General features: G+C 35.9%; 1 protein-coding gene across 2 annotated transcripts in view; it reads left to right on the top strand.

The window, feature by feature from the left end:
* The window catches only part of LOC117400381 (matrix metalloproteinase-16-like), a 50,468-nt gene extending 36,631 nt beyond the window's left edge, over nucleotides 1-13,837 (top strand). For both annotated transcript variants that reach the window (XM_034000256.3, XM_034000255.3), the window contains 4 exons: nucleotides 599-737; nucleotides 6,259-6,409; nucleotides 9,885-10,000; nucleotides 10,645-13,837. In XM_034000256.3, coding sequence (XP_033856147.1) covers nucleotides 599-737; nucleotides 6,259-6,409; nucleotides 9,885-10,000; nucleotides 10,645-10,979 — 741 coding nt within the window. In that variant the 3' untranslated portion in view covers nucleotides 10,980-13,837. The remainder of the gene's footprint in view (nucleotides 1-598; nucleotides 738-6,258; nucleotides 6,410-9,884; nucleotides 10,001-10,644) is intronic.
* The last annotated feature ends 2,024 nt before the right edge of the window (nucleotides 13,838-15,861 follow it).

Here is a 15,861-nt window from a genome sequence, read left to right as displayed (position 1 = left end):
ACTGTTGTGATCCCTGAGGCCCAAAGCTAGCCAGTGTTTGAGAAAGCAGAGGTTGGAGCACTTGAATCCCAGATAAGGAAAAAAAAAAGAAATGCAACTATTAACAAGAAAAAAAACTATTAAAATGATGTATGTCCCTAAAAAGAGACATTAAAACCAGCATTATTATTAAAACCAATGAAGCTCTGTTTATTCAGTCTACAGTGTAGTGTTCTAGCAGCTTTTCTGGATCCAGCTGACCTGTTTGAGTTCTCTAATATGTGACTGGAGTGGTTAACCGTGCTCATGCAATGATTTGTTTTCTTAACCAAAAAATGCCTCTCTCCACCCTATAAAATGGTAAGACAGTAAACCTCAGAGCATATATTTACATATTTTAGAATGGAGGCAAAGCTCTGCCAATAAACCAAGGCTGGAAATGAAACACACAGTCTTTGTCCAAACCCGCCACAGTACGCTGAATGCTGTCTTATTCGCTCATTACATTTGCTTGTTGTGTTAGGCAGACATTTGTCATTGCTTTTTTTGTTTTTTGTCTTTACTTTAAGATACTAGCTGTTTTAAAAATTGTTTCTGTACTGTTCTGTTCTGTTCTCAGGATCAGTGGTTTTGGAGGGTGAGAAATAATAGAGTGATGGATGGCTATCCCATGCAGATTGCATATTTCTGGAGAGGCCTTCCTTCCAATATTGATGCTGTGTATGAGAACAGTGAAGGGAAGTTTGTGTTCTTCAAAGGTAAGTGATGGTTCATGGACCATGAATGATGGATTTAGCCACTGATTCAACACATTTTAAAACAGGTTTTTCAGGGATGGGTGGAAAGCAAACCAGTGTTCAAGGCTCAGCAGTCTGCTTAAAAGCTTCAAATAGGTTTGAACTACAAATTGTTTGTGCAATATATCATTCCTCTTTTTTTTTGGTGGGGGGGGGCTTAGTTTTTGTAATTTTTGGTTTCATGTTGATGTTAAATCCATAGTATGCGAGAAAAAAATATTATTCTGAGTTTTGTTCAGTCTATCTTTGTCATATTTTAAATACCAATGCCAAAAAATAAACTTAAATTCAATGACAAACATTTAGACAAAGTCTTTTTCAATGACTTTTAGTCGTAACATTTGTCGTTGATTTTAAGTTTTTTCTAGTATTTCGAAATTCAGCACTATTGAGTGTTTAATATGTATGTATGGATTTCAACACAATTTCAAAGTGTGTTATGACAAGAAAGAGAGTCAGCACTTATGATCATCACAAATGGGATCCAGACATTTTCACCACTAAAGAGCTACAATGTTAAAGATAGCCATAAATGACTTTTTTTTTAATTAGCAGTACACAGTTCACTACAAACAAATAAAACAAATCCATCTATTGTTCCAAAAAGTTGGATCAAGAACCTAACTAGCTTGCTTTACTCTGGCAAAGAATGGCTAACGCAACAACATAAGTAAAGAGTGTATTCATACGTTTCTCTTGGAAGCCAGGGAAAGTAATTTCCTGTTATATAGGAAATAATTAAGGGTGGGCTCAAAAGATCAGATATGAAATTTGTCTTATGAGATGTGAAATCGCTGTCCTTGCTTGTGGATGTTGAATATCCCATATTTGTTGAAGAGCAGCAAAGTTATTAGCCCTGGTGACATAGCTAAGAGCCTTCATTTCCTAACCCCAGCCTAGGGACATGGATAGAGAATTACTTTGCAAATACAGAAATCTGCCACGTATCCAACTGCGGTGGGATCAGAGTAAGGGCGGATGTGTAAAAATACCATTCACAACTGTAACAATTACTACATTCACAGAGCTCCCCTAAATCTCTTGTTTACAAAGATACAGGGTATTAATGCTTGTGACAGAGTAGCTGTCTGACATGTGGGTGCGTGCATTCACTGCTGAGTGATAGGAAGGCGATTGAGACGGAGGTTGAAGATGATACTCCCCGCAGGCGAACAGGATTTATTTACATATCAAGTCAACACACTGAACAGCTCACCTGACACTACCAGCAATGGTAGCGCACAGAGTACATATAACACAGTGTACGAAAACTTTGTTGGGATCTACAATCTCTAAACTAATCTTCTGTGTTCAATAATAAACTAATATTGCTGAAGTGCTTGATCATGGCCAATAAACGGTTAGGGTGGATAGGTGACTGGCGGATACACAACGGATTACTGTATATTATTATTTTCCACCGAGGATGGATGTCTATGGCCTATAGAGATAAAGTGGAGGCACTTGTATGTCACAAATGTTCCAAGATTACAAAGACATATGCCAAAATCCTGTTTTCAAACCGCACTGTAAAAAAGAATAAAACCAACATTTTCATTTTATTTGGACATGGGCAGACCGCTGCATTGGTTTGAAGAATGTTCAATCTTCAATCATGTGGTATAGCATCTTCTATGGATTCATTTCGGTTGAGGTATAAAGCCAATAACCCTTGTTGGAGGGCTTTGGGTTCAGTTCTACTGAGTGGCACGCACTCTGTAACTTTAATGTGAAGTTCTTTTTTCTGCTGTGTCATTTTCTCCACCACTAAAAGGCTATAGGATAAAGGTTTGCTCCACTTTTATGAAGTGAAATGATAAAACAACTGATTCAGAATTGGAAAATAACCACAAATTAAAACATTCTGAGTTGTTTATGTCTGGTTCTGAATCATTTTGTTTCACTTAGAAAACAGTGGAGCAAACTTTGCACTGCAGCAAGCTTAGTAAATCTACATGCCCAAATGTCAATATTTGTTATAGTAAGGTATTCCACATACTGTCAATGTAGGTGAAGTATACATATATTTCATTTGATTTGAAACAGTGCAATGGGTTATTTATGTTCAGTGATACTTATGTTCAATACATGTCTTACAATTTAAATACGAAGAACATATGACTTGTGAAAATATACTTACTTCATCAAGGAGAGGCGACCGGCTGCATAGGAGAGTGCTTATATACTGTATCTTCTAATTTTAACCGTTTCCAAACCCTAACAGTCTCAGGAATATAACATACGGCAATATGGAACCAACTGAACCAGAATGCTAAGATTACCTTGCCTTTGAAAAAAAAAATATTGACTGTTTCAGATATTTAATTGTCATGTTATTTCCTTCTTGTTGTATCAAAAAACGTGTTATGAGATGTAACAGTGTAATCTATCTCTTACACCCTTCGTTGTAATTAAAAGCTACCCAAATAGGGCTGTTCTTCTCTCGGCTTCTCAATGTAATATTTATTTTTGCTTGTCTCGACGACGCTTTTGGATTTGATGGACCTTGAAAAGATAAAACCGTAGAATCAGAAGCTTGCTGTGAGGGCTGCCAAACGTGCTTGTCTCCTCTACCGCAATTCTCAATCAATTTGAAATAGTTGAAAGGAATCTGCTCGGTAAGATATTACTGTAAGACAGTTTTCACTTTTCATTTAAGTAATAGAGCCCACTTTATATTTCCCAAAAGAAAGATTAAAGCAACTCAATTATCTAATGCCAGTTGCCTATACTAACATGGCACTGTATATGGGCTGCAATCAAAAGCTCTTATCAGTCATAAAGTTCTTCATTAATTGTGGGCTGAATTCAAACAAAAAAAACAACAACACTTCTTTATAATCTGTGTTATTCCCTTGATATTCAGTCAGATACTTAAGAGGCGCTGTATATGTCATGTTATCACAAATGATGTTTATCCAATGATCTGGTTGAATACCACCATAGTAAAAACATGTCATAAAGTGGCTTTGATTTTTTGATTGAATCACACCATTAGTCTACTTAACCCAATCAACTGCTAAACAACTACATCCTGATCCTCACTTTGCTATTGAAAATAGTATGTACTCTTCCAAAATATATTTTGTAACCTGATAAAGCTTTGGTTATTAAGGAATACGTGGTCTGTTTTTCCTGTGGGACACCCACTGTGACTGTATCTCCGCTCCTTCTCTGCAGCTTTATCTAGAAAGCCACACTGCTGACCTAACCCTAATACTTTAGCCTACACTTTTCCTGGCAGGAAGCTTTCAGACAAAATGAGGCTTGAATGACCCCAGAGAACATGAGAAAAGGGAGCAGGTAGAATGACAGGAATTTCCTAGAGGAACTTCCAGCTTAGTGTGCTTGTTCACAACCCCACTCCCCTTCCTCAGATGCCCTGTGAAATGTGCAGAGCTCAGCCCCTTGGAATGCTTCCTGCAGCTGAGAAAGTGGAGGGCGTCGAGAGACGGATAATCACAATTTCAATAGTCTTGGGAACCTGCTAATTTACCATGTCACCCTTGTTTATATACATAGGCCATTGTTAAGCTGACATGTCTGGCTTTTCTTTATTTTTGCCAGTTTTTGTATAATATCACACAGTTTTGTTATATTTTGTTCCACTTTCAGGTTGCAGTATAATTCTTAATCCATTTTCCACACTTACAGTATAATCAGTTTACATAAAAACGAAATGACATTCAGTGGACTTCTATAGTGTGTGTATATACTGTGTGTGTATATATATATATATATATATATATATATATATATATATATATATATATATATATATATATATATATTTATTCCTCAGTCTTGATGGATAAGAAATAGCTATATTTTTAAGTTATTCCCCACAGGAATTCGCCCACTACTTTCTATCCAAACAAAACTTTGAGTTTCAAACGTATCAAACTTGCCAGTCTTTGTGAACTATTGTTTCGCAGAATGTTTGCCCATCCAATCGCGGTCAAGGACACACAGGTGAAAATTAATTATTATGGTAGCAAGACCTTGTTCATACATGACATGATTGATTGGCCTAACGAAAGCTGTGTCTTACAAAATTGCTTTTGTTTATGGAACTATGCATGGACAGTTGTTACAGGTTATATGGTTCTTGTGAACCACTTAAATGAATTAGATAAAAATTGGCATCTGGTTCAGGATGTTATTCCACATATTGTTATACCTGCAAACTAGATTTCAAGAAAATAACTGCACAGAAATGTGTCTGGATGTGCTATTCTGCATGCTGTCCTGAAATGTTTGTCTCCTTGAAACTAACCCTTGTCAATTTGACAAATTGATGAGGCACATACGTTTTCAACAAGCAGCTGAAAGAGACTGATAAGCTATTTGCTTAAGCTTGAGCTTGTGGAGCTGATCCTGAAACACGACCACAGCATTAATTGACAAGCAAACCAGTAACTAATCAAAGGAATAAATAATAAAGCAAGCCTAAAAAGGAAAAAAGTGAAGGCTGTTTAACATTCTGCTTTTACACCACCAGTGTGGGGGGTATGGACGGGACGGACGGACACAGGGCACATTGCTTCAGGTTTTTCATTTCCTCATAACTTGGTTTGGTCAAAAGAAAGGATTGGCCTCCTTGAGTTCAGTTCCCTTTAAAAAAAGCCAATGTGCCTCAGACTAGAGGTTTATTTTGCCATCACATTCATTAAAAATACATTTTATCTTTGTACACATGACTTGGTTCTTCAGTAAATCAATGGTGAGATTTACGTGTAGCATACAAAACAGGTTTCTTATGGTATCGTTTTGCTTTGATGACACTGCCCTGTCTTAAAATTCTCAAGTTAGGAAGGTGTGGGTAAATCTCCTATTTGTTACCTTTTGTAAGAATTTAATCCTTTAAACTGAATACTCTTAAATGTGTGTTGGAACTCAAATACAACGCCATAAAGCTCAGAACTCACAGAATGTGTCAATCTAGAGTGGACTGCAGAAGATACTTATCTGGGAGGCAAAAACACTGACAAGACAGCACAGCTGCTGAACATGGTAGCGATTAAACAATGCTATGTGTGTAAATGTGGATGAGCTGCCAGGAATTTATACACCAGTATTTATTTATCTCTGACTCATAACCATTAGAATACAGGAGACACATTAGAAAGATAGGAGTTTACGAATACAGCTTCAGTATTTCATGCCACTTTATAGAGTCCTACACTGACTGGCCAAACAATTTAAGTGACTTATCATCGAAGCCCACAATGCATAGCTCCTGTCATTTCCAAGCACATGAATGCATTGTCTGTTATTAAAGACTAGGGCATTTACATTCTTAAATGCTTGTGGATAAGGCAAGAAATAGTCATGAAAAAGCAATTGATAAACCAGAATTGAAAGAAACATTTAGTGGTGTTAAGTACTGCACAACATTTATTTGAGAATGTATTTTTATGTAAATAAACACTATTCTTCTTTACCCTGGTTTGACTAATTATTTTTGGGGTTTGTTTTTCAGGTAACAAATTTTGGGTCTTTAAGGACACAACTATTCAGCCAAACTACCCTCAAGACCTGTCAATGTTTGGCAGTGGAATTCCGGGCCAGGGAATTGACACAGCAGTCTGGTGGGAGGATGTTGGAAAAACATATTTCTTCAAAGGCGACAGGTCCGTACACAGTAACATAATCTACGGTTGTATGGCCAGATGTATTCCGCTTCAGAGCCATTTCAGTCAAATCCATGAAGTTAGGAACCAATTTGAAAGCATTTTTGTTGTTGATACAAACATGGCCAACATAATATATATATATATATATACAGACGTGCTCAAATTTGTTGGTACCCTAACAGCTCATTGAAATAATGCTTCATTCCTCCTGAAAAGTGATGAAATTAAAAGCTATTTTATCATGTATACTTGCATGCCTTTGGTATGTCATAGAATAAAGCAAAGAAGCTGTGAAAAGAGATAAATTATTGCTTATTCTACAAAGATATTCTAAAATGGCCTGGACACATTTGTTGGTACCCCTTAGAAAAGATAATAAATAATTGGATTATAGTGATATTTCAAACTAATTAGTTTCTTTAATTAGTATCACACATGTCTCCAATCTTGTAATCAGTCATTCAGCCTATTTAAATGGAGAAAAGTAGTCACTGTGCTGTTTGGTATCATTGTGTGCACCACACTGAACATGGACCAGAGAAAGCAAAGGAGAGAGTTGTCTGAGGAGATCAGAAAGAAAATAATAGACAAGCATGGTAAAGGTAAAGGCTACAAGACCATCTCCAAGCAGCTTGATGTTCCTGTGACAACAGTTGCAAATATTATTACGAAGTTTAAGGTCCATGGAACTGTAGCCAACCTCCCTGGGCCGCAAGAGGAAAATCGACCCCAGATTGAACAGAAGGATAGTGCGAATGGTAGAAAAAGAACCAAGGATAACTGCCAAAGAGATACAAGCTGAACTCCAAGGTGAAGGTACGTCAGTTTCTGATCGCACCATCCGTCGCTTTTTGAGTGAAAGTGGGCTCCATGGAAGAAGACCCAGGAGGACTCCACTTTTGACAGAAAAACATAAAAAAGCCAGACTGGAATTTGCTAAAATGCATATTGACAAGCCATAATCCTTCTGGGATGATGTCCTTTGGACAGATGAGTCAAAACTGGAGCTTTTTGGCAAGTCACATCAGCTCTATGTTCACAGACGAAAAAATGAAGCTTTCAAAGAAAAGAACACCATACCTACAGTGAAACATGGAGGAGGCTTGGTTATGTTTTGGGGCTGCTTTGCTGCGCCTGGCACAGGGTGCCTTGAATCTGTGCAGGGCACAATGAAATCTCAAGACTATCAAGGCATTCTGGAGCGAAACGTACTGCCCAGTGTCAGAAAGCTCTGTCTCAGTCGCAGGTCATGGGTCCTCCAACAGGATAATGACCCAAAACACACAGCTAAAAGCACCCAAGAATGGATAAGAACAAAACATTGGACTATTCTAAAGTGGCCTTCTATGAGTCCTGATCTGAATCCTATCGAACATCTATGGAAAGAGCTGAAACTTGCAGTCTGGAGAAGGCACCCATCAAACCTGAGACAGCTGGAGCAGTTTGCTCAGGAAGAGTGGGCCAAACTACCTGTTAACAGGTGCAGAAGTCTCATTGAGAGCTACAGAAAACATTTGATTGCAGTGATTGCCTCTAAAGGTTGTGCAACAAAATATTAGGTTAGCGGTCCCATCATTTTTGTCCATGCCATTTTCATTTGTTTTATTATTTACAATATTATGTTGAATAAAAAATCAAAAGCAAAGTCTGATTTCTATTAAATATGGAATAAACAATGGTGGATGCCAATTACTTTTGTCAGTTTCAAGTTTCAGAGAAAATTGTGCATTCTTCGTTTTTTATGGAGGGGTACCAACAAATTTGAGCACGTCTGTATATATATATATATATATATATATATATTGACTCTGTTGTTTCTGGAGATTCTAAAGTTAACCCTAACCAGTACTTTAAGGATAGTACAGTAACCAGAACCAGATGACACAGTTGGAAATTATTTAGGGATAGACTTAGGACAGAGGGTTGGAGTCACTTCTTTACTCAAAGAGTGGTGAGACTATGGAATGGGTTACCTAACTTTGTTGTTGATGCTTAATCATTGGGATCTTTTAAGACCTGACTTGATAAAGTTTTGAGATCAATCAGCTACTAGGAACCAGATGAGCATTGATTTCTTTCTTTTGCATGTAACTGACAAATGGTAAAGACAAATAAAGGATCTTTATCAGACACAATTGGGGAAATTCACAAAACCATTTACTCCAGTTTCATTAGCACATCTTTTTTTCCTATAAAGAGAAAAACACCCATTGAAGTTGAAGCAAAGTAATTTTATTCAATGGTTCTTAGGTATTCTTATGTTTATTTATAGTGTTGTCATATTAATGGATCTTTTCCCATTTCAGAAAAAAAATAATGTTAGTGATACTTTGCAGTAAATGGCTTACCTCAAATGTTTATAAATTGCAGACTGTAAATGTAAAAGTAAATGATGGATTTTAGGCACTCCATCCATTGTGGTGTATATACTTGAATTGGCAAGGCTGTATGTATGGTAAACTGATGGGCCAACATTTAGCATACAATACCATCTCAATTTCATTTATATAGCGTCATTCATGTACAAGCATGGGCACTGTACAAAAAAAAATTATACTAATAAAATGATATCTAAACTTGGAATTGAGCATTAAATCACTAAAATAAGCCTTTTAAGAAAGCAAGTAGACAGTCGTGCCAGACAGCTCCAACGGTAAAAACATACCTACAAGGCTTTAAATTCAGTTCTACCTGCTCATAGATGAATATGCTTTAGATTTCAGTTACCATACAGTGGTGCCCATTAGTATGAGCAACCTCTATTCATTTCATGTGCTTTTTATGATTTTGCACAGTATACTGGTAAAAGGATTCTATGTAGTATACTGTTTTTTTTTTTTTGATAGTGTAGTTTGCATAAGGGTGCACAAAGAAGGTAATCCAAAGCATCTCAGTCATGCATTTTATACACTGCGTGCATGTTATATTATGCTAATTACGGTAGGTATAACACTTCATTTCAATATGCTAAAAGATTTAATATCTGAAACCACAAGTTGTGAATCACATTTAGAATAATAAGAAAATATATTAACATTGATATTAAGGTTAAGGTGTGAACCAGAAAGCTCAAACAACAACTAAGACCAAAAATAGTCAGCCCGGGCTGGTCTGTCACTGCAGTATTAACTGTGTTTGTGTGATGCATGTAATGTGCAGAAGAAATCTAGTGGTCTAGAGAGTAATGTTTTGGTTAAGCATACCAGGGTGATACATGTTTAATAGTGAATAATGTATAAGTGTTTCTGTCTTCAATAGTTTTATAGATATGCATCAGTCCACAAGCCTTGCTAAATTGCGACTGGTTGATGTATCTGCCACAGAAACATTATGCAAAATGTATTGCTGTATACTATGGGAACTGATACAAGTAAAAGTAATCATTCCTTCTTATTTATATATTTATTTATTTATATATTTGTTTATGTGTTTATTTATTTTTTATAAATTGATAATAGCATGTTCTGTTTAGGTACTGGAGGTATAATGAAGAGGTGAGGGCCATGGACCCAGGTTATCCCAAACCCATCACCGTGTGGAAGGGTATTCCAGATTCTCCTCAGGGAGCTTTTGTCGACAAAGAGAATGGTACATGTATAAACCTTTTAATCATTTCAGAGCCCAGTCTCTTAACTGGCTGTACACATTCACAGCCTGTTTAAAGGCTGTGAAATACCTTTAACACATACAAATGACATTCCAGGGGATAGACTTTGATTTAAGATTTTAAACAATGATTGAAGTACTAAAGTCTATCTTTTTATTAATTAATGGATTAATGTATTCAATTGCTGAATGTCTGCAGATTAAATTCAATTTGACTAACACATATAGAAATAATAAAACTTTGATAGGTATTTCTTTATTCTAAATATTGAATAACTATATAAAGATCTAAATAAATAACAAACAGGCAGTATTTATCACTTGTGTGGTGTATTCTGAAAAAAGTCCAGTGAGTTTACTGGGATGATCGTCTATTTTAAACAGATTCCATACAGTTCTGCCAAACTGACTAGTGCAGCCAAAAAATATATATGCTATATTCTGATTGATTTATGTTATGTTCTGGAAATTATTTTACTCTTGATTTATTTTAGTAAGAAATAGAACGAGTCAAATCCAAATCCCTAAAGTCAAACTATATTTAACAGCACCTCCCTTCCAAAGTTTCCATCCCTATTCCTTTACAACAGCAACAATCCAACTGTTTTGTTTCTCAAATTGTGTAGGCTTCACATACTTCTACAAAGAGAAGGAGTACTGGAAGTTTAACAATCAGAAGCTCAGAGTGGAACCAGGGTACCCACGGTCCATCCTTAAAGACTTTATGGGATGTGACGGATCAACAGATAAAGAGAAAGAAAGTCACCACCCTCAGGATGACGTTGACATCGTGATCAAACTGGACAACACGGCGAATACTGTGAAAGCCATAGCCATCGTCATCCCCTGCATACTGGCCTTGTGTCTTCTTGTCCTGGTTTACACTGTCTTTCAATTCAAAAGGAAAGGCACGCCTCGCCACATACTGTACTGTAAACGCTCTATGCAAGAGTGGGTGTGATTGGCGCGCTGTTTCCATGGCATTGGAAGTACCTGGAAATGTAACATGCAGACTAATAATGCTGTTGCCACGTGAGGAGCAGGCATTTGCCCACCTCGGGGTGGTTGACGTATAGTCCCTCACCTGTTCTGAGCATGTGTGGGGAATTCAACTAGGAAGCTTCCATGATACACAGTATCCTCTGTTACTTCAAGTCCTTTGTCTTTCATTGGCAAACCGTTCAGTATCTTGGCCTTTTCTTATTTCTTCTGCACGCTCAAAGCCCATAGTAAACTTGCTGGCGTTAACAAGTTATACTTTTCTATTTAATTAAATTTTTTCAATGTATTATTTTCATGAAAATATTTCATTTAATTCCCCTTTTTAAACCTTTTTAATTTTTTTTACTGCTTTTTGTTTTAAAGCATACACCCAAATAAAAGCTTTCTCTCCACAGAGGATAACTTTGTTCTTTTTTTTTGTGGACTATAATCACTGCGTTTGATCCTTTGCGAATGGGAGTTGGGCTCTTTGACTGCTGTCACAGTCTGTCTCGAAACAGGGGCCAAAATTCCCTGCAATATTTTAACAGCCTTAATTACACATCTTGTTTTCTTGTGTTTTTTTTATACTGCTGCATTCATGTTTTAAAGAGCTGATGGCTATTTCATGGATGTGCTCTTAGTATTGTTTGTTTGACCAGTAGACATTGGTTTCCTAGTTTCCTAGGGTATGGGCAAAGATATGCCAAGTCCAGTCCTAAGCGGGAAAAAAACATCTTTAAAATGGAGGTCTTTCAGAAGAGCATTAAGTTACTGTAACTCCTTGAAAAATGTAGTATCAATTTGCTTCAGAAGTTAAAAAGATTCAAGACATGCTTAACAGTTACAAGGCGTTTTTTTCAACCCACATGAAGAGCCAGTAAAAGCAAATTACAATGGCTGAAACGTCATACTTCATGACATTGTATCAAATGGCTTATTATACAACTTTACAGGCCTCCTCATGCAGATATGGGCAGATCACTCATTATGACCATAGTTCTCTAGTACATACATTCCAACATTCACTGTGCCAAGATAGATTCAGGAAATGTAATCTAAACTCTGGGTTCAAAAAAAAGAAAGAAAGAAAACAGATAAATTTGTCATCATAAATAGTTTAAATGTTGGTATGTATGTTTGGTGCATTTTTTTCTTTATGGGCGGTGGCACGTAGGTATGTCATATTCATTGTCTGGGGTTCTTTTTTCCTAGTACGAGGACACAGTTTTATCAGACATTAAGAGCTATGGTACCACAACAGCATTACCCTGTTGTGTTGTGTCTTGAGTACTACTAAGTACAGTCTTGTTTTTCAGTGCGCCTGTAGAGCAGGTTCTTGGTAGTATTGTAAAAAAAATATATATATAAATGCATAGTAACAAGCAACGGACTGCCAGCATGACAGGACTTGTACACCAGTAAGTGATTTTTGTTTTTGGATAGTGAGGAGGGCTATGGGGTATGTCTCAGAATCAGAACTGAGCCTAGTATGATAGCTTGTAAATAAAAGAAAAAAAATCCTTGAACCTATTGTAGGACTTTGACATGTTAGATTAAACTGTATTTTCTGAGGACAGTCTTTGTATGGACTATGTTAAAGGGTATTCTTATTCTCCTTGCTTGTTTTCTGACCTTCTAGCAGCTCATTTTAGAAAGAGAGTGTTTGGAAGGGACTTCCAAAGCATTATCATAACCAAACAGTGAATATCGCACCAATGCAGGTTTCTGTAATCTTCATTTTCAGGGTTTTTATTTTATTTTATTATTATTATTATTATTTTTTTTAGATATAAGGATACCTGCTCATATATACCAGGGTTTGGTTCACTAACCCAGAGTTATATAAACAGATACAAGTTATAATCAATTATTCATAACATTCTGCTTAAGAACTGGTGAACTTTGCTTTGAAATAATGGTACAGATCACTGAGAGCTACAGATTTAGTAGCTACCAAATAAGATACAGCTGTGGGGTTTTATTGAACCCCATGAGCTGTATGCAATTTGTTTTTTGCTATTAGTGAACTGATTAATTGCATCTTTCTAATCCACGATGGGTGCTTTTTGGTAAGGTTAGCAGTCAATGTTTAATCAAGAATAACAAGAAGATATGAACAAAATAATAATAAATACATTTTAATTTATGCATGATCATATATAGCTTCATATAACTAATGCAGCAGTGTTTAAAGATGTCATGTCAGACTTAGATTGTGGTGCTAAAGTTCTGTTTCACTGGCAGATACAAATAAGTATCATCATTTGGTGCTTACACTCATTTGAATTCAATTAAAACTGATTGATTACACTCAAGGATACTTAACAACATGCATTTATTTCTGTTATGGTTTAGTAGGTTGCAATGACATATCACATTATTATACAAAATTAGTTAATTTATCTTCCTAATGGATATAAACCAATGAACTGTTGCCTGTTAGTTTTTCATAATATCGGTTGCTTAAAAGGTCAAAGAGCCATGGCGAGATGTGAACATGGCTGATCATTTGAAACAAGAGTCTTTATGTTTACAATGTCTAACTGTAACCCTTTGGCTGCTGTGGCTGCTCTCTGTGACAGACATTACAATCCTGAATTTTCACCAAGCCCCCATGGCAATCAAAGAGTTAAGGGCTCTGCAGTGATTGTTTTGTATTTATTGTTTCATATTTATTTTTGGGGATGGGCAATTTTTTGTCAGCTGTGAGTGTCTTAATTTTGGGGAGGGATAAATGGCTTTTTATACTATTTTCATCTTGTGTATTCAGCATCACTGTTTCATTGTGTTGTATTTAAAGTACACCATCCTGTCAATAAATGGAATATAAAGCTTTGCTTTTTCAGATTTTTTTTTTTGTGTGTCCAACATCATTTTAGTTATCCTCTTGTCAAAGCCTCCCACATTAGTATTAACTTTCAATCTTATCACAGCCCCTTCCCCAATTTGAACCAAAATCAAATATATTGTTCCCCAAAAGGACACTGACAAGAAAATGTTACATTCCATTGTTACAGATAACGTAAGATTAAATAGTAACTTCATAGAAAAAAAAATACTGAGTATAAAGAATGTGATGAAGCAACCACTCAATTCACACAAGGAGACCTGGACATAACACATGTATGACTTGTTGTACTGGCACAACCCATCTTATACATATACAATAGAAGTAGTAGAACCAAAAAAAAACATTGATGCAAATATTCAAAGGTCATGCAAATGTTCTCATCTTTCTCAAAACTGCTTGCGTTGCGAATGTTTTGCGTAAAATCGCAAGTGAGTGAAATCTAAAAGAGAAACTGCAATTATCGCAGCGCTGCGGAAATTAATAAATTAACATGAATTAACACAGGAAATCAACCGCAACTCTCTCGAGGTACATAACCATCGCAACTTTTTGCAAAATGAAGACGTGTTATTTGGGCTTGACGAGGCATAGCCCCAGCACCTCTTCAGCTATGAAAGTTAAAAATGTTATTAAATGTTTTGCTTTCAAATGCATTTTCTTACAATTCTCAACACAGTTTTATCCATTCTGCAAGTTCTTGTGTGCATAAAGATGACACTGACTGCGAAAGAAGGACTGCGACTCTGTTGTCGTTTTTTATACACAAATGAAATAAGCTTACTTGATTTGAAAAACGTCTTGAACGATACAAGCAAATTCCTACACTACTTGGTTTGATTGAATGAACAGTACACAACAAGCTTCAATATGAAAGCTGAACATTCATTTCAATAAGCAACAAAACAAATATTGTAGCCTACTTCACTAAAGTGAAAACTGGCTTCTGTTATTTTTAAATACCACTGCTTCAGATTATACTACTGCTTAATAACAGGAACAACATTTTATTTAGGGTTCGTGTTGAACTTAAACGTGTTCATGCCTGCCTGTACCCCTACCCCCATGCAGGAACATTGCCTGCTAACTTCCCCTATTCAAAAAAAAATATGAAAACAATAATAACAGTCTGGTTCTCTCTTTCCTTTTTTCAATGAATAGAATGTAATTAATAGAGAATAAAAACAAACTAAGCTAACAACTATCTAGCCTCAACAGAAATGTATTTATTTATTTATTTATTTATTTATTTATTTATTAATATATTTTTTGCAATCTCCATGAACTGGGTTCTGTTGCATTCTCAGCGCTAATAATGTTAGATATAGCTAGATATTACTACAGCGCGGACCATGGCTCAAACCAGTGTTGGTGTAGGGCGTGTGTATTGTTTTTTTTGTTTGTTTGTTTTATTTTTTTGTTTGTTTTATTTTTTTGTTTGTTTTATCAATGTCGGCCTTCTAGAGTCATCTGAATGCCTTTCCACCTTTTATTTAATTTAAACCATTTAAATGCCAAACCATAACAAAACATAGAATAATAGTGCATATACACAGAGCAAAAAAAAGTGGACGGGCAAAGAGGGGGTGGCACTGCCCCCTCAGCCCTACGAGTTATGTGCCTATGTATACAGGCATATATATATATATAAATATATATATATATATATATATATATATATATACAGTACTGTGCAAAAGTTTTAGGCAGGTGTGAAAAAATGCTGTAAAGTAAGAATGCTTTCAAAAACAGACATGTTAATAGATTATATTTATCAATTAACTAAATGCAAAGTGAGTGAACAGAAGAAAAATCTAAATCAAATCCATATTTGGTGTGACCACCCTTTGCCTTCAAAACAGCATCAGTTCTTCTAGGTACACTTGCACAAAGTCAGGGATTTTGTAGGCATATAGTCAGGTGTATGATTAAACAATTATACCAAAAAGGTGCTAATGATCATCAATTCAATATGTAGGTTGAAACACAATCATTAACTGAAACAGAAACA

This window comes from Acipenser ruthenus, chromosome 4, assembly GCF_902713425.1.
Source record: "Acipenser ruthenus chromosome 4, fAciRut3.2 maternal haplotype, whole genome shotgun sequence".
In the NCBI taxonomy this organism is placed as follows: Eukaryota; Metazoa; Chordata; class Actinopteri; order Acipenseriformes; family Acipenseridae; genus Acipenser; species Acipenser ruthenus.
The sequence above is the reverse complement of the archived record's forward strand: the minus strand, read 5'-3'. Positions and strand labels throughout refer to the sequence as shown.